Source organism: Chanodichthys erythropterus, chromosome 10 (genome assembly GCF_024489055.1).
Source record: "Chanodichthys erythropterus isolate Z2021 chromosome 10, ASM2448905v1, whole genome shotgun sequence".
NCBI classification, from domain to species: Eukaryota; Metazoa; Chordata; class Actinopteri; order Cypriniformes; family Xenocyprididae; genus Chanodichthys; species Chanodichthys erythropterus.
In genome coordinates this window covers 59,087,247-59,110,241 of record NC_090230.1, presented here as the reverse complement: position 1 = coordinate 59,110,241, position 22,995 = coordinate 59,087,247, and the positions used below count along the sequence as shown (strand labels likewise).

Sequence of the window (22,995 nt, the reverse complement as noted above, 5' to 3'; positions counted from 1 at the left end):
GATTGGACTATAGCCTATATTCAGAGGCAGAACAAAACAGCCTATCAGTGACAGCTAGCGTAACACTGGTTGAAAAATTCCGTCCCTTTCTCAATTTGGTGGTGCGTTGCCCTATTGTCCTAATGAAGAAACCGCCCCTGTGTTAAAGGTGCTAAAGAGGATCTTTTCGAGATACCAAAGACTGTTAGTGAGTTTTTGAAATGAGCGCATGCGTAAGAACAACCCCCCTCCGTTACAGCTCATTTTGAGGGAACGCCTCCCAAAACTCGTGCACAAGTATTGGAACACGAGTGTTTACCACCGGCATTCGCTGTGTCATGTTAGTGGATTCATTATGTCGGACTCACCGCAGGTAACTCATAATCTGCAGTTGTTACTCCTGTCTCCTGACAAAAACATTGCATGCGGCGCCTGTACAGTGTGGAAAGTTACTGGAGCGCGCAACCACACGTTTCTCACAAGGAACGTCACTGCAGTGATTGACAAGCCAGAGGGCCAATCGTTTACGTGATGATCGCGTAAACGATTGGCTGATGTTTTTAAGGCCGTACCTTGTGCACAGATGATGTATATTAATATTATTCCTTTCAGTGCACCTAATAAATAGTCTTTTATCAGTTAGTAAAGACAGTTTCAAGTAATATTGCAAAAATGTATAAAACAAAACATCCTCTTTAGCACCTTTAACTCTGAAATGAGGGAAACTCTGGGTTTCCCATTTCAGGGTAAGTCAACACAGAGTTCAAGTTTTAACTCAGAGTTGGTTGAACCTCCTTATTGAAACGGGGCCCAGATGTTTTCATAAAATGTTAGCCTACTCACCTGAGCTTTTTATTTTTAATCTGGCATTCATCAGAGTTTTAGCTTTTCCTCTTGCAATATCAAAACAGTTGCGATTGTAATGAATGACAAATTAAGAGGTTGTACAATAAAAAAAACAGAAATGCTTGAAAAGTTACTCAACTCTGCGTTTTTCCTTTATCTTTTTGAGTTTTTAATCTGGCACTCACCAGAGTTACTTTACCTCAATGGACAGGTTAAGTTTCCTGCAGGCAATGGGTCTCTTGAGCTGATTATTTTCTATTGGAATATTTACTTTTAAATTTATTGAAGAACTGTAGCCTATTCTAGTTTTCCATCAGAAGTATACTAAAGTTTTGGACAAATGTCTCAGAGTACAGTACTCTGAGACATTTGTCCAAAACTTTAGTATACTTCTGTGAATTTCATTGTTGAATCATGCTAGGCAAGGCAACGTGTTTTAGAAACCCTTATGGGTATGTTTTTGGTAAGTAGGGTATGTTATGGGTAAGTTATCCACACACGTTTTCCAAAACAATCAAAAAGTATTTTATTATGCACTTTCTCCAGTCAAATTTCAGTTAAAAAAAAATTATAATAAAAAATGTTTTTATTATGAGTGTAATCACTAAGGTGGTTGCGTGTGATGACGACCAGCAAATGACCTTTTGATCTTCAAATCCCATTGTTATCCATTTGTACATTTAAAACATAAATAAATACCTCAAATTAAAATAATAATAATAATAATAATTGAAAAAATAGTAGAAAAAGAAAAACTCGTGGGACTGAATATGGCACCGTGAGATCTTCTCCGCTGTTTCGAACCCTTTTTTTTTTTTTTTTTTTAAAAAAAAAAAATCATATCCACATAAACTGTATGCACAATACAGAGTGTCAAATTAATGAATAAAGTACATATATAATGTGACGAATCTATACGCATTACAATATAAGCTATTTCTCATAAAATATCAACGCGGTCATGGCGTTCTTGCGAAATTATATTGTTATAGTTTATGATAAACTCTAGGCTATGATAAGAATACATTTAAGGTCGTTGTTTAAAATGTGACAGCAGTAACATTCGCTGTGTGTCCCTCTGTACTCCAAACCATTTAGTTATGTTTTTGACTTCATAAACCATAAGTCGCATTACAGTTTGAAAGCGGCCGCTGATTGGGTAAGTCACAGTAGCTTCCCCTTTACGGTGACCTCACTGCTGACGCCACGCCGCCTCGACTGGCTTTTTTTTTTTTTTTACTTTTAAAGCTTATGCTGGAGTAAATTAAGACAGCATTTACACAGATGATTGTAATACATCTTTGCTGGAGAATGTTAGAAGCCTGCAGAAGACCAGAATGAGATCATTTGTGTGTGCCCGTTAGCTGAAGGATGTTGATGTTTGCTACTGGTTCTTTTAGCATGTATGCTAATGTTAGCTCTCTTCATTCAGTGTTTCTATGTGTGTGAATAGCTAACATAGCAGCTCACAGTCTTCGATTTCACTTCGATCTCTTTTAGAGGAGGTAAGCACATAAATTCCTTGCTGTTCATCACCTCTAACATCATGCATGTGTTGTGTCTGACAGAACATTTCTGCAGGAAGAGTCATTAGCTGCTTGAAGTGAGACATCTAACTGCACATGACTGACCTCCTGTCATGCCTTTTACTGCCGTACTAAAGCGTTTGAACAGAAATCACGCTGTACTTAATGTTATTACAGATATATGCTGTCAGTCACATGACACTGGCTTTTAAAATATTGATTTGACTTTGAGCCAGCAGATATCTCATTTAACAAAGTTTAATATCTTCCTTTTACAATGATTTAACATCAAAACCGTTATGGTGCATATCTGACTTTAGCGCTTTTGTTTGACACATGCATGATGTTATTTGTTTTGTGGTGAATTGAATTGCCCTGCTGTGTGAGGTTTAGACTCTAGTCTAAAAAGGCTTCAGCTCCGTTGAGTTGTGTTGTGTATGTTGTGTATTGTCAGACAGGTGGTGTCAGTGACAGATGTCCCAGGATTATGGCAGTTCTCTGTTTGTGTCTCAGATCACTGGCAGGGATTTCAGCATTTCTTTTGGATGGTTACAAAATAATATGGACGTTATTAATTAAATAATTAATTATATATATATATATATATTATTTATTTTTTTTTATTCAACATGATGGCTATATCATAGAGTCCATGATTGCAAACAATATGGTTTAGATTTATGTGTGGATTTACAGTTCGTCATAGGTTCATTTGCAGATTTAGTAGCAGCAAATCACACACGGGCCCTCGTGAAGGAACTGCCTGCATGACACAATGGACATCGCTAAACTCCAACATCATTGTTGGGGGTAACGCATTACAAGTAACTTGAGTTACTTTTTCAAACAACTAGTAATGTAACACATTACTTTTTCAATTTACAACAAAATATCTAAGTTACTTTTTCATATTTATTGACTGACAGCTCTCCTGTCCCCAAGTTGAGAGAAATAAAGTGCAGAGGTGTTGTGTGCATTGTGTGAACATGATGGTTATTGTAGTTCTAGACTAAATGTGAATATGCATCTCACTTGCACGAAAATATTCAGTATTCCTCAAAACGAATAAAAACAGTGAAACGCAATCACAATAATTATATTTATATAATTATGTAATATTTAACTATATTAAATTACACAAATATACTTTATTTAATCTCACTTTTAATAACCAATATCTTTGTTGCTGACCTTCAGTGATGTAATTCAACCATACTAATAAGCAAAAATTACTTTAGATTTAGAAATAAGAGTGTTAAACTTACTTCTTTATCCTGTTCTTCTTTAATCCAGAATTCAGCACAGCTGAAAGGTTTGAGTTGCGCCCTCTACTGTACAGGTGTAAATATGTATTTCCTTCAGCATGAGGCTTATTCATTACACGTTTGGTGTGAAAGGGTCTTAACATTTGCCAAAAATAGAACTTTTTTTGTTGTTATTAAAAAACAAACAAGAAAGCTTTTTCTTAAATGACTTTTCATAAAAAGTAACTAAGTAACACAATTAGTTACTTTTGGGGAGTAACGCAATATTTTAATGCATTACTTTTAAAAATAACTTTCCCCACACATACATGTTTGTCTGTGTTTTCAGATCATTACAATTTTTTTGCAACCCAAAGAGTGCGTGCTCGTGGTTGCCAGGTTGGGAAGATTAATGGTGCCTTCACATGCTATCGGAAATTTGGTAATTCCCACTTCTGAAGTTGTGATTACGAGCTCATCGCATTCAATGAAATTGTAGGGCTTTCTTGTGCAATTTTTTACCTAGGAAACTTGTATTTACGATAATTCCAAGAGCACATGAAGGCAGCATAAGTAAAACACTGGACAGAAAACGTATATTTTTAAGAGAAAAGTTCCATTTGGGTGTTTTATGCTCTTGACATTTGGCAACCCCAAGCAAGAAAAGATAGTGGAGGCTTGTTACCAATGCACTTCCATGCATTATACTTTTGCTATTAGTTAAAAAGGACAAACATTTTTCTTTTCTGTGAATGTACACATGTATATTTTAATGATTATATATTTTTTATTGAATTTCATTTTATTATTTCTATGTGTGTATGTATGTTTTTTTTTTTTTTCTGTGAATTTCACTTCTGTAAAGCACTTTGTAAACACTGTTTTAAAAGGTGCTACCAATGCAAGATTATAGAAATGTTACCAGTGGGCCAATAACCAGAGGGCCAATATTGCAAAGATTATTTTAAATTAATCGAGAGAAGCCGAAATCATTACCGCGATTGAAATACGATTACTTGTGCAGCCTTAGAAAATCTCAGGTCAGGATGGCCTGAGCTCCTTGGTAAAAATAATCTATAAAGTAATATTTTTAAGACTTATAGGCATTTTTTCTTTGTATAGGGAAATTTGTGTCATTTACTCACCCTCATAATGTCATTCCAAATGTATGATTTTCTTTCTTCTGTGGACTACAAAAGAAGATATTTTGAAGATTGTTGAAAACCACAAGCATAAACTGTTGTATGTCAATCATAAACATAATTACTATAAAATACTGTTCATGTTTATTAATTATGCTTATTTTACATCTCTTCATTTCTCCAAATGCATGAATAAATGAGGCTTTCCCTCATGTTTCTACAACTCCTATCTCTGTAACGTCAGAATCTCAAACTCAGAATTACAGTGTGTTGCCATAGAGGACTTGTATCTGTATTTCTTCCATCTGGTCCCTCACCACACATATTTAACATTTAACCTGCAAGTTAGGGAAATTATATATTTATATATAAAAAGAGCACTTTCTTGCCCCCATTTAAAAAAAAAATAATAATCAGTATGAGTACTATTATGTAAAACAAAAAGATTCAGCACTAAGACAAACCCTTCCCATTATAATTTATGACTCTAAAAATGGATGACCTTGGTCATTACTTTGAATGACCTTGGTCATTACATTTTGTCTTAAATTCAAAGAATAGGGAACAAGAATGTGCAATGTTATATATGTACACATGTTTATACATGTACCTTGAAAAACTGGCATAACCTGATTAGCGAGTTAAATTTCTTCAGAATATTCCTTAAACGCTGACACTTTTGTCCTTTTGCCCATACAATTTATCCCCCTCAATACTGCTTTTTATTTGTTTCTAATCTATTCATATCCACATTTACCAATCAGTTTAATTTTTTGCCACAGTTTTACAGTTCACATTCTCTTTGTATTAAATTTCCTTTATAAAATAGCAAGGGCTGCCAAAATTTTTAAAATGAGTGTGATCAATTTAATGTTTTACTTTTATGATAATGTATTACATTTAAGATAAGAAAACGGTGTGTAAGAGTAGGATTTCTGAAAAGTTTTTGTGTTTTCAGCGCACCTGAAAGAATCAGTTCATCAAGTTTATTTATATAGCGCTTTTCACTACCTATATTCTTTCAAAGCAGCTTTACAGAAAATGCTTGTTTCAATGTTACTAACCAGGAAGTATTCTGTTATCATTCAGAGATGAGTATGTCAAAGCCATGATGTCCATATGGCAGTAATACACAGATAATATGATATGTGTTATGTGCTTAGTTAACGTAATGTTTTGAGTTAAGCTAATGCAGTGAAAGTGTTCAGAAGCAATTACGAACGGTGTTCGTAATCATTATAATATAAGAATAATTTTACAATATTAGGAAAATATTTGAAAGTTTTGCGTGTTGATCCAAAGTTGGGTCATCAGAAATCTTCCAAATTGTCGGCGTCGCCTTAACATTGCAAAGCCAGGATCCAAACTTGAGCCGGCGCATGTGTTTGTACTGCCATGGTTTAGCTTTTCCTTCAGCCTGATGTTTATTTGATTTTGGTGTGAAGGGACCATTCATCTGCTACTCGCTTTGCTTTTTCGTTTGGCATGAAAGATCCTTAAAACTGACTTCACCTTGATTTGCTTTTATCGTGACATTTTGTTTGGGTGAAGAAAAGTAAAGAAGGTCAAATATTTGCCTTATCTTGTTGAGTTCATGATATGATTCAGCATGCAGCATTCTGTTCATAATCATTAGTGTGTTTCTTTAGAGAAGTGTGATCACTTTTGAAAAAAGGAGGAAACTGTGTGAAATAATCCAGTTCTGTCATTTCTGAGAAAGTCTACAGCATATAAGCAGCATTTTATCTGGTTTCACAAGCCTTGTGTATTTAAACTCAGAAGTTGAAAGAAGCCCCAAAACCTGAAGTATATTTTGCTTTTACACATACGGTAGCATATGTGTAGAGTACACATTACAAATTTATTCAACAGCAGGGTACGAGAGCACTGTGAGAGATGACCCTTTTTTTTTCAACTGTTTGTACTCTGTAAGCATAGTATGCACATATGATTTGAATATGGAAAAAAGAAAAGAAAATTCTCTAATTTACTCACCCTCATGCCATCCCGGATGTGTATGAATTTCTTCTACAGATCAGCAAAAGTTTTAGAAAAAAATATCACATAGGCAGTGCAAAAGTAAGTCATATTATTCCTTTTTAGTCACCATTTACTGAAATATTGAAATATTTTTCATGAAAAATCTTATCTTTTTCTGTAGAAGAAATAAAACCATGCACATCTGGGAGTTATTGACGAGAGAATTTTTTTTTCAAATTAATTGAGAAACAAATAACTAAAAATTTGATTTATTATTTTTTGCAGGATAATAGATACAAATTCTGAACTTGTGGTCATCTGGGGATTGTTTTGACACATCTGAGAGGTGAGTCCATTGAACAGACAATAGTTTCTAATAATACTTTAAAAGTGCAATAACTTGAATACAATGTTTCTGTAATAAACATTGCCAAATGACTGTGTGTCAAGGTCAATAAATTTGGCTGAAGTTTAGCAAAATAGAAAATTACCATTTTTTTGTAGAATGCAAAAGAAACTGTCAGATAGTTTATCAGAATTTGACTTTTATGACAAGGCAAGGGTAGTTTAGGTTGCAAAATGTCACATGGTCTGACTCCCTAAACATGTAATAATATTTATATATTAATTTGTGATTAACCCTTTTTTGCAAATGAATAGGATGTGCACACTCACATATATTTATTTTTACTTGATGGTTACACCACATGATGGTCATTCAATTTAAACCTTTCCTAAAAATGACATTTAAAAAAAAACACAAAAAAAAAACACACAAAAAATGTACTTCATAGTGGACATTGGACACTAAATTTGTCATTGACGCTCATATTTTAATAACTAAATATAGTACATAGCCAAAAGTATGCAAGTAATGTGAAAAAAAATACTATTTTTTTTTTTTTAAATACATTCATTCAGAAATCAATTATTTTAAATTATAAATTTTTTACAATATTTTTACTGTAATTATGATCAAGTAAATGCAGCCTTGCTGAGCACAAGAGGCTTCTTTGAGAAACATTAAAAACTGACCCTGAAAAAGCTGTTTTTTTTTTTGTTTGTTTGTTTGGTTTTTTTTTTTTTGCAGGCAGTGAAGATGAGTGGCTGTGAGGAGCAGGAAGGGGGCTATGAGGCTAGACGTTACCAGCTCTAACCTTCATTTTAACCTCTGCTGTAAGCAACTGACAGCTGTCTCTAGTGAACATGTCTGTGCACGAGGACTTAGATCACCCTCGCTTCTTTGTGGGAGCTGATGATGGGGAGGGAGACGAACTGCTCGATCCAGGCAGAGTGCTTGGCTATGATTGCCTGTACGAAAATGTGGAAGAAGAGGATGAGGACCGAGATGATGCAGAATATGATTCGGTATGTGAGATCCTAAAGCCTTTTGCCTTGCTTGCCCAGAGGGCTCTTAAATTATGCTTATTTGGTCTTCAGATTCTTGGCCCACTGGATGATTAATAGAAAGAATTAGTTTCCAGATCAAGTAAAGAAAAAAAAAGTTGTATCACCTTGTAATTTGCATTTCTAAAACAAATACCAGCACTTAGTCTACAAAATGCTGATTAGTCTGCAGTTAAAAGAGAACATTGCCAGGCCTTAATGATCTGTTGGGCTTGGCTAATTGAAAGAAAATATTGCCCCAACAAGAGAGTCAATTGATTATAAAACTCCATCATGAAGGAAATGTAACACAGTAGCTGCGTCCCAATTCTGTGGCTGCATATTCAAAGGATGAATGTGTCACAGGAGCCTGACAAAGGCTGGACCAATTTGAAGGCTCCTTCGAATGCGGTCTACAAATGCGTCTTTTATAGCCTAGCCAATCCCAAGATTCATTGCGTGCCAGTGATGACTGGATTTTTTTTTGAGAGAAATTGCTGGATTACACTTTTAAATGTAATTATCTTTGGGTTTCACCTTACTCAAATATCTAACAATGTTTTTTTTAAAAAAAAAAACACTTTAAAGGTGTTTAAAAGTTGACATCTTATCAATATGCAATTTTACAGAAAGTTTATACTCTTTATTATGTACATAAATGGACCAAGGTGAACATATTTAGACATTTTATGTCCAAGTCATTCGAAGGATGCAGCCTCTGAATTGCGACAAAGCTATCCACCTTATTTTTCAGGTAAGTGCAGGCACGGACATTTCTAATTTGAATGTGTTTGGTTTCCGGTATCACAGAAAACACCTTATTTCTGCCTTGAAAAATAAGGTGGTTCTTCTCAGTCAGCTCTGTATAAACTTTGGAGCAAGTACACAAAAAGGAATCATACAGGTATAGTTGAAACTTATAAAATATGTGACTAAATTCTGAGTAACTTGCACATAAAGTAGATCTTCCCGAAAAATCCTCCAGATTCGCAAACAATTTGAAAATTAGTCACTAGGGTGCGTTGCTCATTCACGTTAGCATTGTCCCCACGCATGAATTACAACTGCTTGAATTACATGTACAGGAATGCTGTGGCTTCTTCTTTCTTCTCAGGTTTGACTAAAGTATTTTGCATAAATGCAAAATAGATTTGGCCATATGCAATATGCAAAATGTTCTGATGTTTTACTAACTATTAAAGGGATAGTTCACCCAAAAATGAAAATTCTGTCATCATTTACTCACTCTCCAGTTGTTCCAAATCTGTATGAATTTCTTTGTTCTGCTGAACACAAAGGAAGATATTTTGGAAGAATTTTTGTGACCAAACAGTTGTGAAGCGCCATTGACTACCATAGTATGGAAAAAAATACTATGGAAGTAAATGGTGCCCCACAACTCTTTGGTTACCCATATTCTTCAAAATATCTTCATTTGTGTTCAGCAGAACAAAAAAAATGTATATAGGTTTGGAACAACTAATGGGTAAGTAAATGATGACAGAATTTTCATTTTTGGGTGAACTATCCCTTTAAGTGTGGTTGGGAGCAAGTGTACTGTAAGGTTTGAGGCTTACACTGCTATTTTTAAACGTGCACAATCAATTATTTATCTTACTCCAGTATAATTAATCTGACTTCTTTTAAAATTGTTGTTATTCTTTAACTTCTTATTCTTTAAAGGTAACAGTCTTTCTTAGAACTGATAGGAAAACCTAGGAAAACACAATAGTAAATGCCAACTGACATAAACCTGAAGGCAAATGGGTGCTGATCTAGAGGGGAAGAGGCGTTTAAGCAATAGTTCCTACATTGTACATTAGGATACTTTAATTTCTCTATTAAGCTCATCACAATTCTATTACTATAAGCTGTTAGATGAGACCAAACTTTAGTTGCATGTTAGAACACACAAGTAGATAAATAATATGTAGTGGGATGCACATTTGTCCTGTGAAAATGGTACAGATATGTACATTAGAGGTTATAGTAGAGACAGAACCATCCTGTGCCTGGATTGTCCCAAAAGTCCTCAATCAGCATATTGATGATTCCCTTGCACCAGATAGGCCTGAGTAGAGAGCTGCACAATTCTGGATAAATTCTGGAGGATCATGATTTGTGTTTTTTGTTTGTTTAAAATGGAGGTCATGATTCTCCCACGATTCTGAACAGACAGCTTAAAAAAAATAACGTAATTTACTAGAGGTTCTGACAAATGTTAATTGCTGCAGCCTATTTAAAAATATCAAATTAATTTGAATGAATAATTTTAAAAAATCGGTTTGAATGAATGATTCAGTTACTCACTCAAAGATTTGACTCGTTTCATTACTGGATGAATCAACATTTATAAAAGAATCTCTTGAATGAATGATTCAATGACACATTTTTTAACAGTCACTTGTTGCCACCTACTGGTGTAACAGTGTGAGATGATACAAATATTTGTTGTGTTACTTTCAATTTTGATCGCTTCCGTAGTCATCATTGTTTATATTTGAACTACAAACTTTTATCCCAGTACTTGTGTGATAATATGAATATTTGTAACACAAAAATGATGCCATCCTGCAAAGCTGATCTGCTGTTGAAGTAGACAAATAATTCAGGTTTTAATAATTCAAGTACTAATTTTGAATTGTAATTTTGATTGTGTAATTTTTTTTCTCGTCTATTTGATCTATAAAACAATGTCATAAATTATAATTATTTAGTTAGTTTGAGTTATGTTTCATGAAGCTAGAATGTTCAGCCATTAATATTTTTTGGGTCATATCTGTGATTTGTTTGTTACAAAGTGGGTGAACATCCTGGGTGGTGATTTAAATTTTCTTCTAGTAGTTGTATTGAAAACTTCAATTACAAAAGGGTAAAGAACAACATTTTCTAGAATAAGATCCCTTTAATATTTCTAGCATGAGTTTCAGTAAGTATGCCAAAATTGATCTTCTATTTTAAGCATAAATTTGAGATGCATGTGTTCTTATCTGCAGCCCCCAGAGAGACAAATCGTAGTGGGCATCTGTGCCATGTCTAAGAAGTCAAAGTCCAAGCCTATGAAGGAGATCCTGGAGAGACTGTGTTTGTTCAAATACATCACTGTGGTTACATTTGAAGAGGAAGTCATTCTGAATGAGCCAGTGGAAAACTGGCCACTCTGTGATTGTCTCATCTCTTTCCATTCCAAAGGTTTGTGGCATCATGTCTGTTTTTTGTGTAACAGATTAAAAAAAGTTGTATTTTCCATTTAATAATTCACATCTGACATCTGACCCTCACTCTACAACAAATCCTTTAAATTTAACACTGTTCAGAACAGAACAAGAATGCAAATTGTAAGTATAAAACTGTATAAATTATAAAACAAACATAAGTTATTACAGTTCATTATAAACAAAATGTATTATAAACATCAAGTGTAAACAAATTTATTTAAAGCAAAACTGAAACTACCAAAGTGTGGGAAATGTGCTATACAAATAAACCTCGGCTCACGTACCTCTCTCATTTGACAAATCTAAACAAGCACGCTTTGTGCCTGTTTTGCGTTATTTAAGTCACAGTGGAATAATAAGTCACAGCACATTTCAGATGATAAAAAAAACATGACTTACATTTTGGAAATACTGTATCTGGATTACATTTTAAATTCCTTTTATCAGCTTACAGTTAATAACTTTCAGGTGTGCACATAGTTGCAAAATAAACTAAATTAAGTTTATGTAGAATGTGAATTATGTTCATTTATATCATGGTCAGTCTGAAAACACTATTGTGATTGGCTGGACGTTGTGTGTTAAAGCCATTGAATGCGCAGGTAGTTCCGGTCAGTTACCATATTGAGAGCAAGAACATGTGGAAAAATGATAATTCCTCTTGTTATGATCTCTTTACACATCAGAAGAGTGACCCCATAGATTTGTTCATTGTTTATTGTCTGATTTTAAAGGATTCCCTCTGGATAAGGCTGTGGCTTATGAGAAGCTGAGGAATCCATTTGTCATCAATGACCTGGATCTTCAGTACTTTATTCAGGACAGGTGTGCTTCATGACCACCATCAGAACATCTGTGATGGTGATGTATAGTGAACCGTGTCTAGGGGAAAACATCATGCAGTTGTTGTTATTTCTGACATGATTAGGGGCAATTCCACTGAAATAACAATAGGGAAAATGTTCATTTGAGTATATAGCATTGTTTGAGCACATGTGTGCCACCAAAAAGATATTGCCAGCCTTCATGGTTTTAAAACTGGAAAAACTTTCACTCTCTATATATGATAGTTGATAGGTAGTGAGTGAGGTATTTTTTTAATGACACCATTTAGTCTCGATGTGACACTGTTTTGTCTTGTGTTAACTCTTTCAGCATGTTATTAACTCCTTGAATATTAGCATTTTAACTAGGTCAGCATGGCAACCTACAGTGTGCATGACAGCATTCACCCACATTGAGGTCATCATTGCAAACAGCAGTGATGTATGCATTCATCTGATTTTGTTTTAGAAATGTCTTGCATTTCCTGAGCAATCTCCTCGACAAATTGCCTCCTATTGGATTTTATTTGTTTAATACAAAATATCACTGCAGTCTCTTGCCTACGGCAAAATAGCTGCTTTTCTAATGTTTGGAACAACAGCACTCTTGGTGGTGTGACTATTGCTTAAAGGGTTAGTTCACCCAAAAATGAAAATTGTGTCATTTACTCTCAAACTTCTCATTCCAAACCCATAAGACTTTTATTCCTTCTAAACACAAATAAAGATATTTTTAATGAAACCCGAGAGATTTCTGTCCTGCCATTGAAAGTGTATTAACTCAAAACTTTGATGCACCAAAAAGTTCATGAAACTAATTCATATGAACGTAGGCCTTTGCTCACATATAAATATTGATCAACGCACATACATAGAGCACATCAAATATGGTAAATGGAAGCTCAACCATGTTTGATTGAACAAACCTCATTGCTTTCGAAGATGAAAGTCTAATGGGTTTAGAATAACAGTGAGTAATGCGAGTGAGTAAATGATGACACAATTTTCATTTGAGTGAACTATCCCTTTAAATGACAAATTTAGTTTTCAGAGGCTGACATTTTTTTGATAACACTTTGTGTTGCTGTCAAATATGTAGCTGAAACGACAGAAGATTAAAGTGATTTATTGACTTCTTAAACACTGATTTTCTTGAAGCATATTTTAAAGATGTTTAATGAAAATTGTGCATTGGTGGTGTACGAAAACAGGTGATTTGTTTTTCAAACAATTAATCTTTTTCCCACAAAAAATAAAAATTCATATGTTATTTGTTCTTGTTTAGGAGAGAGGTGTATCGGATCTTAAAGGCCGAGGGAATACAACTGCCTCGCTTTGCGGTTCTGAACAGAGATCCTGCCAGACCAGAAGGTTTGTTAACTCCCATAAATCTTACACTGACCTAGTTTGGACTACATAAAATAAGCCTGTGGCTCCAGTGAACAGATAATGTGTTCGGATAAGCTACATCACAGCGGTGTTTTCTCAGGAATAAATTTGATGTGTGTATATATATATATAAACTACAGTGGGAGAAAAATAATTTTCCAAACGATTTCTAATCAAATCAAGACAATGTTAATTCATTTTTCCTTAAGTCTTATTTTTTAAAGCAATATTTAGTTAAATGTACTGAATTGTCCCTTGATCTTAATGTGTTCTCTTTGAGCTACTCGTGTACTGTGAATGTGAGGTGGTAACAGCAACATACAAATGGAAATTCATGTGAGAGGAGGTAGTGCATCCACTTTGATGTGACTTGCTGATTGCCCTGCCAATCTGCCAGTGAGATCATGACCATGCACATTTGGACTCTCAAAATATGTCCTGCCCCAGTTTCCTGTTTCAAAAAGACCTGTGTCAGAAAGTTGGATTCATCAAACCATTTCACCAGTTCTTCATAAGATATGCTGTATGATGTTTCTATAGAATGTAATCTGGTGGAGGGAGAGGACCATGTGGAGGTGAATGGGGAGATTTTCCAGAAGCCTTTCGTGGAGAAACCAGTTAGTGCTGAGGACCACAATGTCTACATCTACTACCCCACATCTGCAGGAGGGGGCAGTCAGCGGCTCTTCCGCAAGGTGTGTGAACTTGTGCACCCAAATACACACCACATTACAACATCTGATTATTTGCAAAAGTATTTTAAAATCAGCTGGAAAATAAAAGTATGTATGTAATGTTTTTTATGAATGTACAGTGTTTCCCACAGGATTTTATGAGACTATGGGTGGGGGGCAGAGGCAGACCCCGGTTCCTGGGGTCCTGGCTGCCCAATCCTGCTCCTGGAGATCTACCTTCCTGCAAAGTTCAGCTCCAATCCTGATCAAACACATCTGAACCAGCTAAATTAAGATCTTCAGGAAAACTTGATAATTACAAACAGGTGTGTTTGGTCAGGGTGGGATCTGAACTCTGGTCCAGGATTGGAAACCCCTGCTGTAGGGGGTCCAGGGTTATGCCTCTCTCCTAAAAAATGTTTTTGTACATTTAAAGTTGCATTGATCTGGTACACTCAGAAAATGAAAATTAAGCAAAAACTGGACATGATGTCACAAGATGCGACCCTGAAAAGGACCGAATGCTCAAGTGTACCTGGTTTTCTCGTCATAGTCTTGATGTCGCCCATTACATTTCGGTACATGTGTCTGAAACTCATCCCCTTTGCAGCAGATCTTCACTGCAATGGAAGAATTCCTGTTGCTATTTTGACTCCTTTACAAATTTTATAAGCTCTTCACGGACAAAGCAAATGCGTTTAGGCCAACACACACACATTTTTTTTAGTTGTTTGGTAAGTTTCGTCTTTTCTTTTTGTGTATATTTAGGTCTGATCATGTTAAAAATGCTAAGAGAACCAGGACTAAATATATCATTTTCTTTTTGGACCAGACCAAAAGAACCAAGAGAACTGAACTAAGTGTGAACACACTCTCAGTCTACGTTCACACTGCTGTTTTATAAAGAAAAGAATAAGAATATAATAATAATAATTATAATAATTTTTTTATATTATCTCTAAGCAGTAATATATTACAATAATTGTATAACTGCACTGTAAAATAAAGTTTACTTATCACTAAAAATATATAAACAATTTTACTTCTGGAACACTATTGTTGCGTTTACATATATCAATAACAATAATAAATAAAACTCCATCCGAACTCATCCTAACTACTATGTTTGTGTCTTTTGGTGTGCTTCGACACATTTCTCATATCTGTACATCTATTTCAGATTGGTAGCAGAAGTAGCGTCTATTCTCCCGAGAGTAACGTCAGAAAGACTGGATCCTACATCTATGAGGAGTTCATGCCTACAGATGGAACTGATGTGAAGGTATCTCAATCTGTCTTTTCTTCAATAGGTTAAAGGAGCTCATACGCAGCTCAGACTAATACACATACTTTTCATGTATTTTCATATTGCTGTGGCAACTCTGATTTATTGAAGTGACTAAAATGGTTTGATTTCCATAATAAGGTGAAAGTGTTTTTTTTCTACAAAACATGAAATGTGAGGTGTGAAAAGTCCCTTTCAAGGAAAGTCTGTTCACTCAGCGGCCATATTTGCAATGCCTCCGGCCAGCTATTTCGGGCATCCAAGACCATGTCCTATCTATTTGAATGGGGGAATCCTGAAATCTCAAAAACGGCTTGCTGAACTCACAATTAAATAACATATTTCAAATCCACAACAAAATCTGACATGAACTGTCCCATAAATGTTCCTAATGCGCATGTGAAGTCATAAGTGCAAGTCTCAGGTTTCTATGGGAACCAAAGCTTCTAACGGCAATTGCAGTGACACAATGACTTTACCAACTTCTGACTGGTTCTTTTAGGCGGGATGAATTCCGTCATATTGCGTGTTGCAGTTTGTCCCATTCATAAGTAATAGGAGTGAATTGTCTTTCTATATCTATAGTCTTTGGTTGTGTTTGCCTGGAGCATATACTACTAGTTAAAGGTTTTTAATAATTAAAAGGTTTGGAATAATTCAGATTTTTTTAATGTTTTTGAAAGTGCTCACCAAGGCTGCATTTATTTGATCAAAAATATAGTAAAAACAGCTAAATATTCTTCCAATTTAAAATAACTTGGTGAAATATATTTTAAAATTAATTTATTCCTGTGATCATTACTTAAGTCTTCATTGTCACATGATCCTTCAGAAATCATTCTAATATGGTGAATTGCTACTCAAGAAACATTTTTGATTATTATCAATGTTAAAAACATTTGAAAATTCGACTTTCATAAAGATCAATCATTCAGATCCAGTAGGTGGTTGTGCTACATGAGACCTGAGTTTGAGTTCGGCTTCCCTTCTCCCCCACTTCGTGTCTGCTCTCCATACTGACCTCTGTAAACAGTCAAAAATGCTGAAAATGAATCTTTAAAATATAAAGGAAATATACTTTAATAAACAAAGGTATTAAAGTATATTTAATATACTTTAATAACTGAAAGGTAAGTCACTACATGGACGTTAATGAAAATTATTGTGACACTTAAAAGATGTGTTCATAGACACTGATTTATTGATGAATGAAACGGCACTACTTTATCTGCTTTGTTTGCGTTCGCATCAGGTGTATACTGTAGGTCCTGACTATGCCCATGCAGAGGCCCGGAAATCTCCTGCTCTGGATGGGAAGGTGGAACGGGACAGTGAGGGGAAAGAGGTCCGTTATCCAGTCATTCTCAATGCCAGAGAGAAACTCATCGCATGGAAAGTCTGTTTGGCTTTCAAGGTATTTGAAGATCTTGCAAAACACGTAATTGAGTCATGATGCCACTCATTTTAATCATTAGAGCCTAATATCTGAAAGTTGGTCATCATGACTGACTAAATTTACAAATTCTGTTCCTCATGTGCATCATCAGGAAATATGTTCCTTGTCATTTTCTGTCCTCCTATATAATATTCCTTTATTTACTAAAAGTGGCAAAAAGGCCCAAACTCAGATTTTATGTGTATGTATCACAAATATGTAAGAGATAAGGGGGCAGTCATGGCCTAATGATTCGAGAGTCAGACTGGTAACTCGAAGGTTGCGAATTCGATTCTGTATACCGGCAGGAAATGACTGCGGTGTCCTTGAGCAAGGCACCTAACCCCCCAATCGCTCCCCGGGCGCCACAGCAAAATGTGTTAGCATTTTCTCATTCATAGCAAACCGTGTGTGGCTTCGACCTGCTCCGTGCCAATGGCCAGTCATACGTCTGTGACGTCAATGGCTTCAGCTTTGTCAAGAACTCCATGAAGTACTACGATGACTGTGCAAAAATCCTGGGGTCAGTATATCATACAAATCCAAAATGTACAATAATTTACCAGATCTATTCTCTTATCTGTGATTAGATACACAGATACACAGATACAAACTGCTACAATTTTATTATAATCAGATGAATACACTATGAGAATTTATGGTAATGAATGATTTATGCTATTCATAAATTATCAACTCGTATAATGTATTTATGTTAGTGTATTTGTTTAAACACAGTTGAGTCAATTGATTATTATTTTCCTTTTGCTCAACAGGAATATCATCATGAGAGAATTGGCTCCACAGTTTCAGATCCCGTGGTCTATACCTTTAGAAGCAGAGGATATTCCCATAGTTCCCACAACCTCTGGAACGATGTATGTCCTTACGAGCAAATACGAACATCACAATCTTCCAAATTTCTTGTGTTAATTACATGAACAATGCTATTAGTATCTTAGCTAGTGCAATCTTTTTCTTTGAAGTTCTTTAAGGAATTGTTCTGACAAAAATTAAACTAAAATGAAAATTGTAAATTCACATTTAATCACCCTCATGTCATTCCAAACCATAAGACTTATGTGCGTCTTTGAAACACAAAAGAAGATTTGTTCTGAGAGACATGTCTCTCCATTTGAAAATCCATTCACCAAAACGTTGACACTTCAGTTAAAAGTTAAAAAGACATTGTAAAAGTAATCCATATGGATTGAGTGGTTTAATCCAGGTCTTCTGAAGCATCTGTTATTTGATGTTCTCTGTGTATGAGCATTGATCAATGTTTATGTTGAATTAAAGGTCTAAATTAAGTCTGTTCATCATATAATGCATTTGTGTCTTAGATTAAACCACTTAATTCATATGGATTTGTTTACTATGTTTTTATTGAACTTTTTGAATCATCAAAGTAATTATGGACTTTTTAAATGGAGGGACACAAATCTCTCAGATTTCATTAAAATATGTACAATTTCAAAGTTGATTTCAAAGAACGAAATTCATGTGTGAAAATTATTCTTCATGCTCCCTCCCAACCATTCTTTCACAATTTGAGTCTGATGAATCTTGGCTTTGTCATCCTGGAATATGGCCATGATGTGTTTTCATACATGGTTGTTTAAGAATTGAAAAGCTAGCTGTTGCCAAACATATAACATACTAGAAACATAATAATCACAATCAATAATGATCCAGTCATAGACTCTTTAGCATTTGCCTATTTAAATCCAAACTGTGCCCTTTTTTGTCTGGGAAGTGTATATATTAATAATGAAGTATTGATTTATATCTTTTTATTTCTGCATAAGCTCAAAACAAATATCCTTTCAAGTGCTGCTGTGTGACTTTCAGGATGGAGTTGAGGTGCGTAATTGCTGTGATTCGACATGGTGACAGAACTCCCAAACAGAAGATGAAAATGGAAGTTCGACATCAGAGGTACGGACATTTTAGGTCTACTCTGTCACCAAGCAATCTTCATTATAAACTGTCACTAACTCCAAAAGAATATGAAGTTCAATGTAACCGTATGCTCAGCTAAAGACTATCCTTTATTAATTTCTCATGTTGTGTCTTTCAGGTTTTTTGACCTCTTTGAAAAATGTGAAGGCTACAAAAGTGGAAAACTGAAATTGAAAAAGCCAAAGCAACTCCAAGTAAAATTTTGTTTTAGCAATAAATAACAAATAGTATTCACCACACTTATCTAAAGCATTAATTTCAAGATGATCTAATTTGCACAATTGTTTGTTATATTTGATTGAATTGAACAGGAAGTGTTGGACATTGCCAGGCAGCTGTTGGTAGAGCTCGGCCAAAATAACGATTCCGAAATCGAGGAGAGTAAAGCAAAGCTCGAGCAGCTGAAAACTGTCCTTGAAATGTAAGTGTTCTGCTAAGATTATTACTAGGGGCCAAGCAACATGTAAGTGTCTGTTAAGGTGATGATAACCGGGCCAACTTTTTGAGCAATGTTGTCAAGCGATGTTACTTGGGTACTTCCCCATTGAGAATGGCAAACAAATTACTATCTGGATACTTTAGATCGAAATTTGTTGCCATTCTCAATGCTCAAACATTGCTCAGAAAGTTGCTCTGTGTATCATCACCTTTAGTTTTCTTCTGGGGAAACTATATCCAGCCCAATTTTATGCCACTTATGACTTTGTCATGCTTGGCCCCGTTATATTTAAATATACAGCTATATTTCAGTTTTTTTTTCTAATATCTCATTTTGTTTGTTCAGGTACGGTCATTTTTCTGGCATTAATCGCAAGGTTCAGTTAACATATCTGCCACATGGTTGCCCTAAAACATCCAGTGAAGAGGAAGGTAATGATGGTCTTCCATGTATCTTTTGGCTGATTTTTATGCTGTTTCTTAGAACTTCAATCTGTTTTCATAGTTTTATGTATGTATAAGATCAGGTACATTTTATTAAAAATTAAAGGGTATACATTATGTAATTAAAGGGACTTCTTTTAGTGCAGTCTTATGTAGACCAAATTCTGATGTTTTGGTCCACATTGCAGAACTTTCTATCAAAATCCTTTCCACTTAAATGGTCATGAACACCTTTTCTCTCCTTCCTATTTTAACAAAGGCTGATAGTGCACTTTTGTGCCTTTGATATTGATTATGTGTGTGTTTCAGACGTGCGGAGGGATGATCCGTCGCTGTTGCTGGTTTTGAAGTGGGGTGGCGAGTTGACTCCAGCAGGCAGGGTGCAGGCTGAAGAGCTTGGTCGGGCCTTTAGGTGTATGTACCCTGGAGGACAAGGTACTTTTACACCCACTGTGTTCAATACTGTTGTTATTATGTCTGGCCCTTGTTGCTTATTGTTCTTCTCCTGCGTTTTAGGCGACTATGCTGGCTTTCCCGGCTGTGGCCTTCTCCGTCTGCACAGCACATATAGGCATGACCTGAAGATATACGCCTCTGATGAAGGACGTGTTCAGATGACTGCTGCAGCATTCGCAAAAGTAGCATTAAAATTCAAAATTCAAATGAATATGTTAATGTTGTTAAAAGTATAAACAGTTTTAAATATTTTTAATCGCATGCTTTAATGTTTATTTTGAATCATGTTTATTCATACTAATTTCTCATATAAACAACTGAGATATGAGTCAGAGCAAGAGTGTGTCTGGTGTTCGCAGGGCCTGCTGGCATTAGAGGGAGAGCTGACGCCCATCCTGGTTCAGATGGTAAAAAGTGCCAATATGAATGGCCTTCTGGACAGTGACAGTGACTCCTTAAGCAGCTGCCAGCAGAAAGTCAAAGCACGACTTCATGAGATTCTGCAGAAGGACAGAGACTTCACGCCAGAAGACTTTGAGAAGGTCAGGGCCAATCTAGGACAATCGTATTTAAGGTTGCTTAAAAGATTAGAGATGGCAGATACTTTTAGTAGGACATTTCTAAAAGAATTGGTTTGTGAAGAATTGTATTTTGTTGTTAATCTCGGGAACTATAATTTAAGTAGTAGTCATCATTAGACCATTTAATTAATGAAAAGGAATTGACCCCCCAATTTATCTTAATTTTTCTTTTTACACCAAGCCATATTGGCAGAGGCTATTTACTAACTCCACCCACGAATGTCTGTTTGAGCTAGACAAAATTACAAGAGAAACCCATCTGTTAACAGGATCAGTGTTGTGGCGAGTAAGGCGGGTGGCGTTAGCTTTTGACGCAACCAACCAGAGTTTGAATCCACCTTTTTCTAAGCTCATTCTTCTCATTCAGAGAGGTGTTTATTTTAAATAAAAATGAAGAAAATATTTAAAAAGTGGATATAACCGGTTCCTAACAGGTATTTAATTGTGGAAATAAAGTGTTTATCATATAGGGTTAGGGAGGGAGGGCTTTATGGTCAGGGACAAGTAATGTCCCAATAAGGCAGCATCTATTTATGATTTTAATAAATGTCATATTCACTGAATATGTTGTTATTGCATATTGTTTTATCATTTTATAATGTACTACAATACACTGAGGTGCAAATTGTATCTGCCACTCTTTGCACTAAATATAGATAGCATCTGTGAGTGATGATTTGTTTTATTTTTGGACCAGCTGGCGCCCACCTCTAGCACATCTCTTGTGAAGTCGATGCAGATGATTAAAAACCCTGTGAAGACATGTGATAAGGTGTACTCCCTCATTCAAAGCCTAACGCTGCAGATCCGCCAAAGAATGGAAGACCCCAAATCAGCAGGTACAAGTGTAAAATGGTGTTGATGGACTCTTACAAATATTTAGTGGTGCATATTTTGTAGACATGTTAAGTATAATTCATATACCTGATTCAAAAATTAATTTTGTTTATAGCTTTTTTAACTTTTAATAATTGATCTGTTATTTCTTGATGGTTACATTGAGACTATTTTAGACTCTTTTAGATTTCTTAAAAAATGGCACATGCATTTCATCCTCACGTGTTATTGACCCTATTAAAGTGCAACTATTTTTATTTAGTAAGTAGTATAATTGTCTCTCAGTCTCTTTTTATGTCTATTTTTATTGTGAGATATTTATAAATATGCAGATTAGTTTACATTTTGTTAATTTTTTGTATTTGCAATTAGTCTTGATGTTAAAAGCTATTTTATTTATTTTTTTTAGTTTTCTTTAGTGGACAGGGTTTTGAAGAGAGTGTGTGTGGTTGAGGGCATCTAATTCAGTGGCATATGTTTTTTTTTTTAAATCAGATATCCAGTTATACCACAGTGAGACTCTTGAGCTGATGCTGCGTCGGTGGTCTAAACTCGAAAAGGATTTCAAGATGAAGAATGGCCGATACAACATCAGCAAGATACCTGATATCTATGATTGCATCAAATATGACGTGCAGCACAACAGTTCATTAAAGCTTGACAACACCATGGAAATTTACCGGTTATCCAAAGCACTGGCTGACATTGTCATCCCACAGGTGACTATTTTTTTTTTAAATTTTGCTTTTAATCAAAGATCAATGTAATGAATTATGAGAGCTGGTACATTTTCTTGAACAATTTTTGGTAATTGTCTTTATTTGCTATTGTCAGGAATATGGTATTTCTCAACCTGAGAAACTGGACATAGCCAAAGGTTACTGTACACCTCTTATTCGCAAGATCCGCTCTGACCTACAGAGGACACAAGACGATGACACTGTTAATAAACTGCACCCAGTGTAAGACCTAGTCAGAGAAAATAACATTCATAACAGAGATCTTATCTTGACAAATTAAGAACTAGTCAACAGTTCAAGAACTGAAGGGGTTACGATATGAGGAATAAAATTGTCCTTGATCTTATGACATTCATTGCACATGTAAAAACTTAAAGGGATAGTTCACCCAAAAAATCAATTCTGTCATTTAATAATTCTCATGTTTTTCCAAACTCATTAAAGTTAAGTTCATCTTTGGATTCTTTTTTATATTCTCTCATCATTTTTTCATCTGTTGAACGTCCTCAAAACTTACATATAAACTGTGAAACATTGTATTCATATTTGACTGTTAATCTTTCACTTTTTGGGTGAATTGTGGACCTGAATTGTAAGTGTAGTTGATTT

General features: G+C 35.1%; 1 protein-coding gene across 12 annotated transcripts in view; it reads left to right on the top strand.

Moving 5' to 3' along the window:
* Positions 1-2,083: 2,083 nt before the first annotated feature.
* ppip5k2 (diphosphoinositol pentakisphosphate kinase 2) overlaps positions 2,084-22,995 on the top strand; it is a 43,975-nt gene continuing 23,063 nt past the window's right edge. For 8 of the 12 annotated variants that reach the window (XR_010896234.1, XM_067398411.1, XM_067398410.1 and 5 more), the window contains exons 1-20: positions 2,091-2,330; positions 7,003-7,063; positions 7,808-8,085; positions 11,100-11,295; positions 12,056-12,146; positions 13,431-13,516; positions 14,075-14,229; positions 15,389-15,490; positions 16,746-16,907; positions 17,330-17,451; positions 17,705-17,806; positions 18,780-18,866; positions 19,009-19,084; positions 19,202-19,311; positions 19,675-19,760; positions 20,082-20,410; positions 20,588-20,770; positions 21,507-21,648; positions 22,142-22,365; positions 22,481-22,608. Coding sequence is in view for 11 of the 12 variants with exons in the window: in XM_067398411.1 (XP_067254512.1) it covers positions 7,924-8,085; positions 11,100-11,295; positions 12,056-12,146; positions 13,431-13,516; positions 14,075-14,229; positions 15,389-15,490; positions 16,746-16,907; positions 17,330-17,451; positions 17,705-17,806; positions 18,780-18,866; positions 19,009-19,084; positions 19,202-19,311; positions 19,675-19,760; positions 20,082-20,410; positions 20,588-20,770; positions 21,507-21,648; positions 22,142-22,365; positions 22,481-22,608 (2,543 nt within the window). In the remaining variant the exon portion in view is untranslated. Of the gene's footprint in view, positions 2,331-3,111; positions 3,176-7,002; positions 7,064-7,807; positions 8,086-11,099; positions 11,296-12,055; positions 12,147-13,430; positions 13,517-14,074; positions 14,230-15,388; positions 15,491-16,745; positions 16,908-17,329; positions 17,452-17,704; positions 17,807-18,779; positions 18,867-19,008; positions 19,085-19,201; positions 19,312-19,674; positions 19,761-20,081; positions 20,411-20,587; positions 20,771-21,506; positions 21,649-22,141; positions 22,366-22,480; positions 22,609-22,995 lie in introns of those variants that run through there. The other 4 variants (XM_067398407.1, XM_067398412.1, XM_067398403.1 and 1 more) reach the window with 3 other exon arrangements.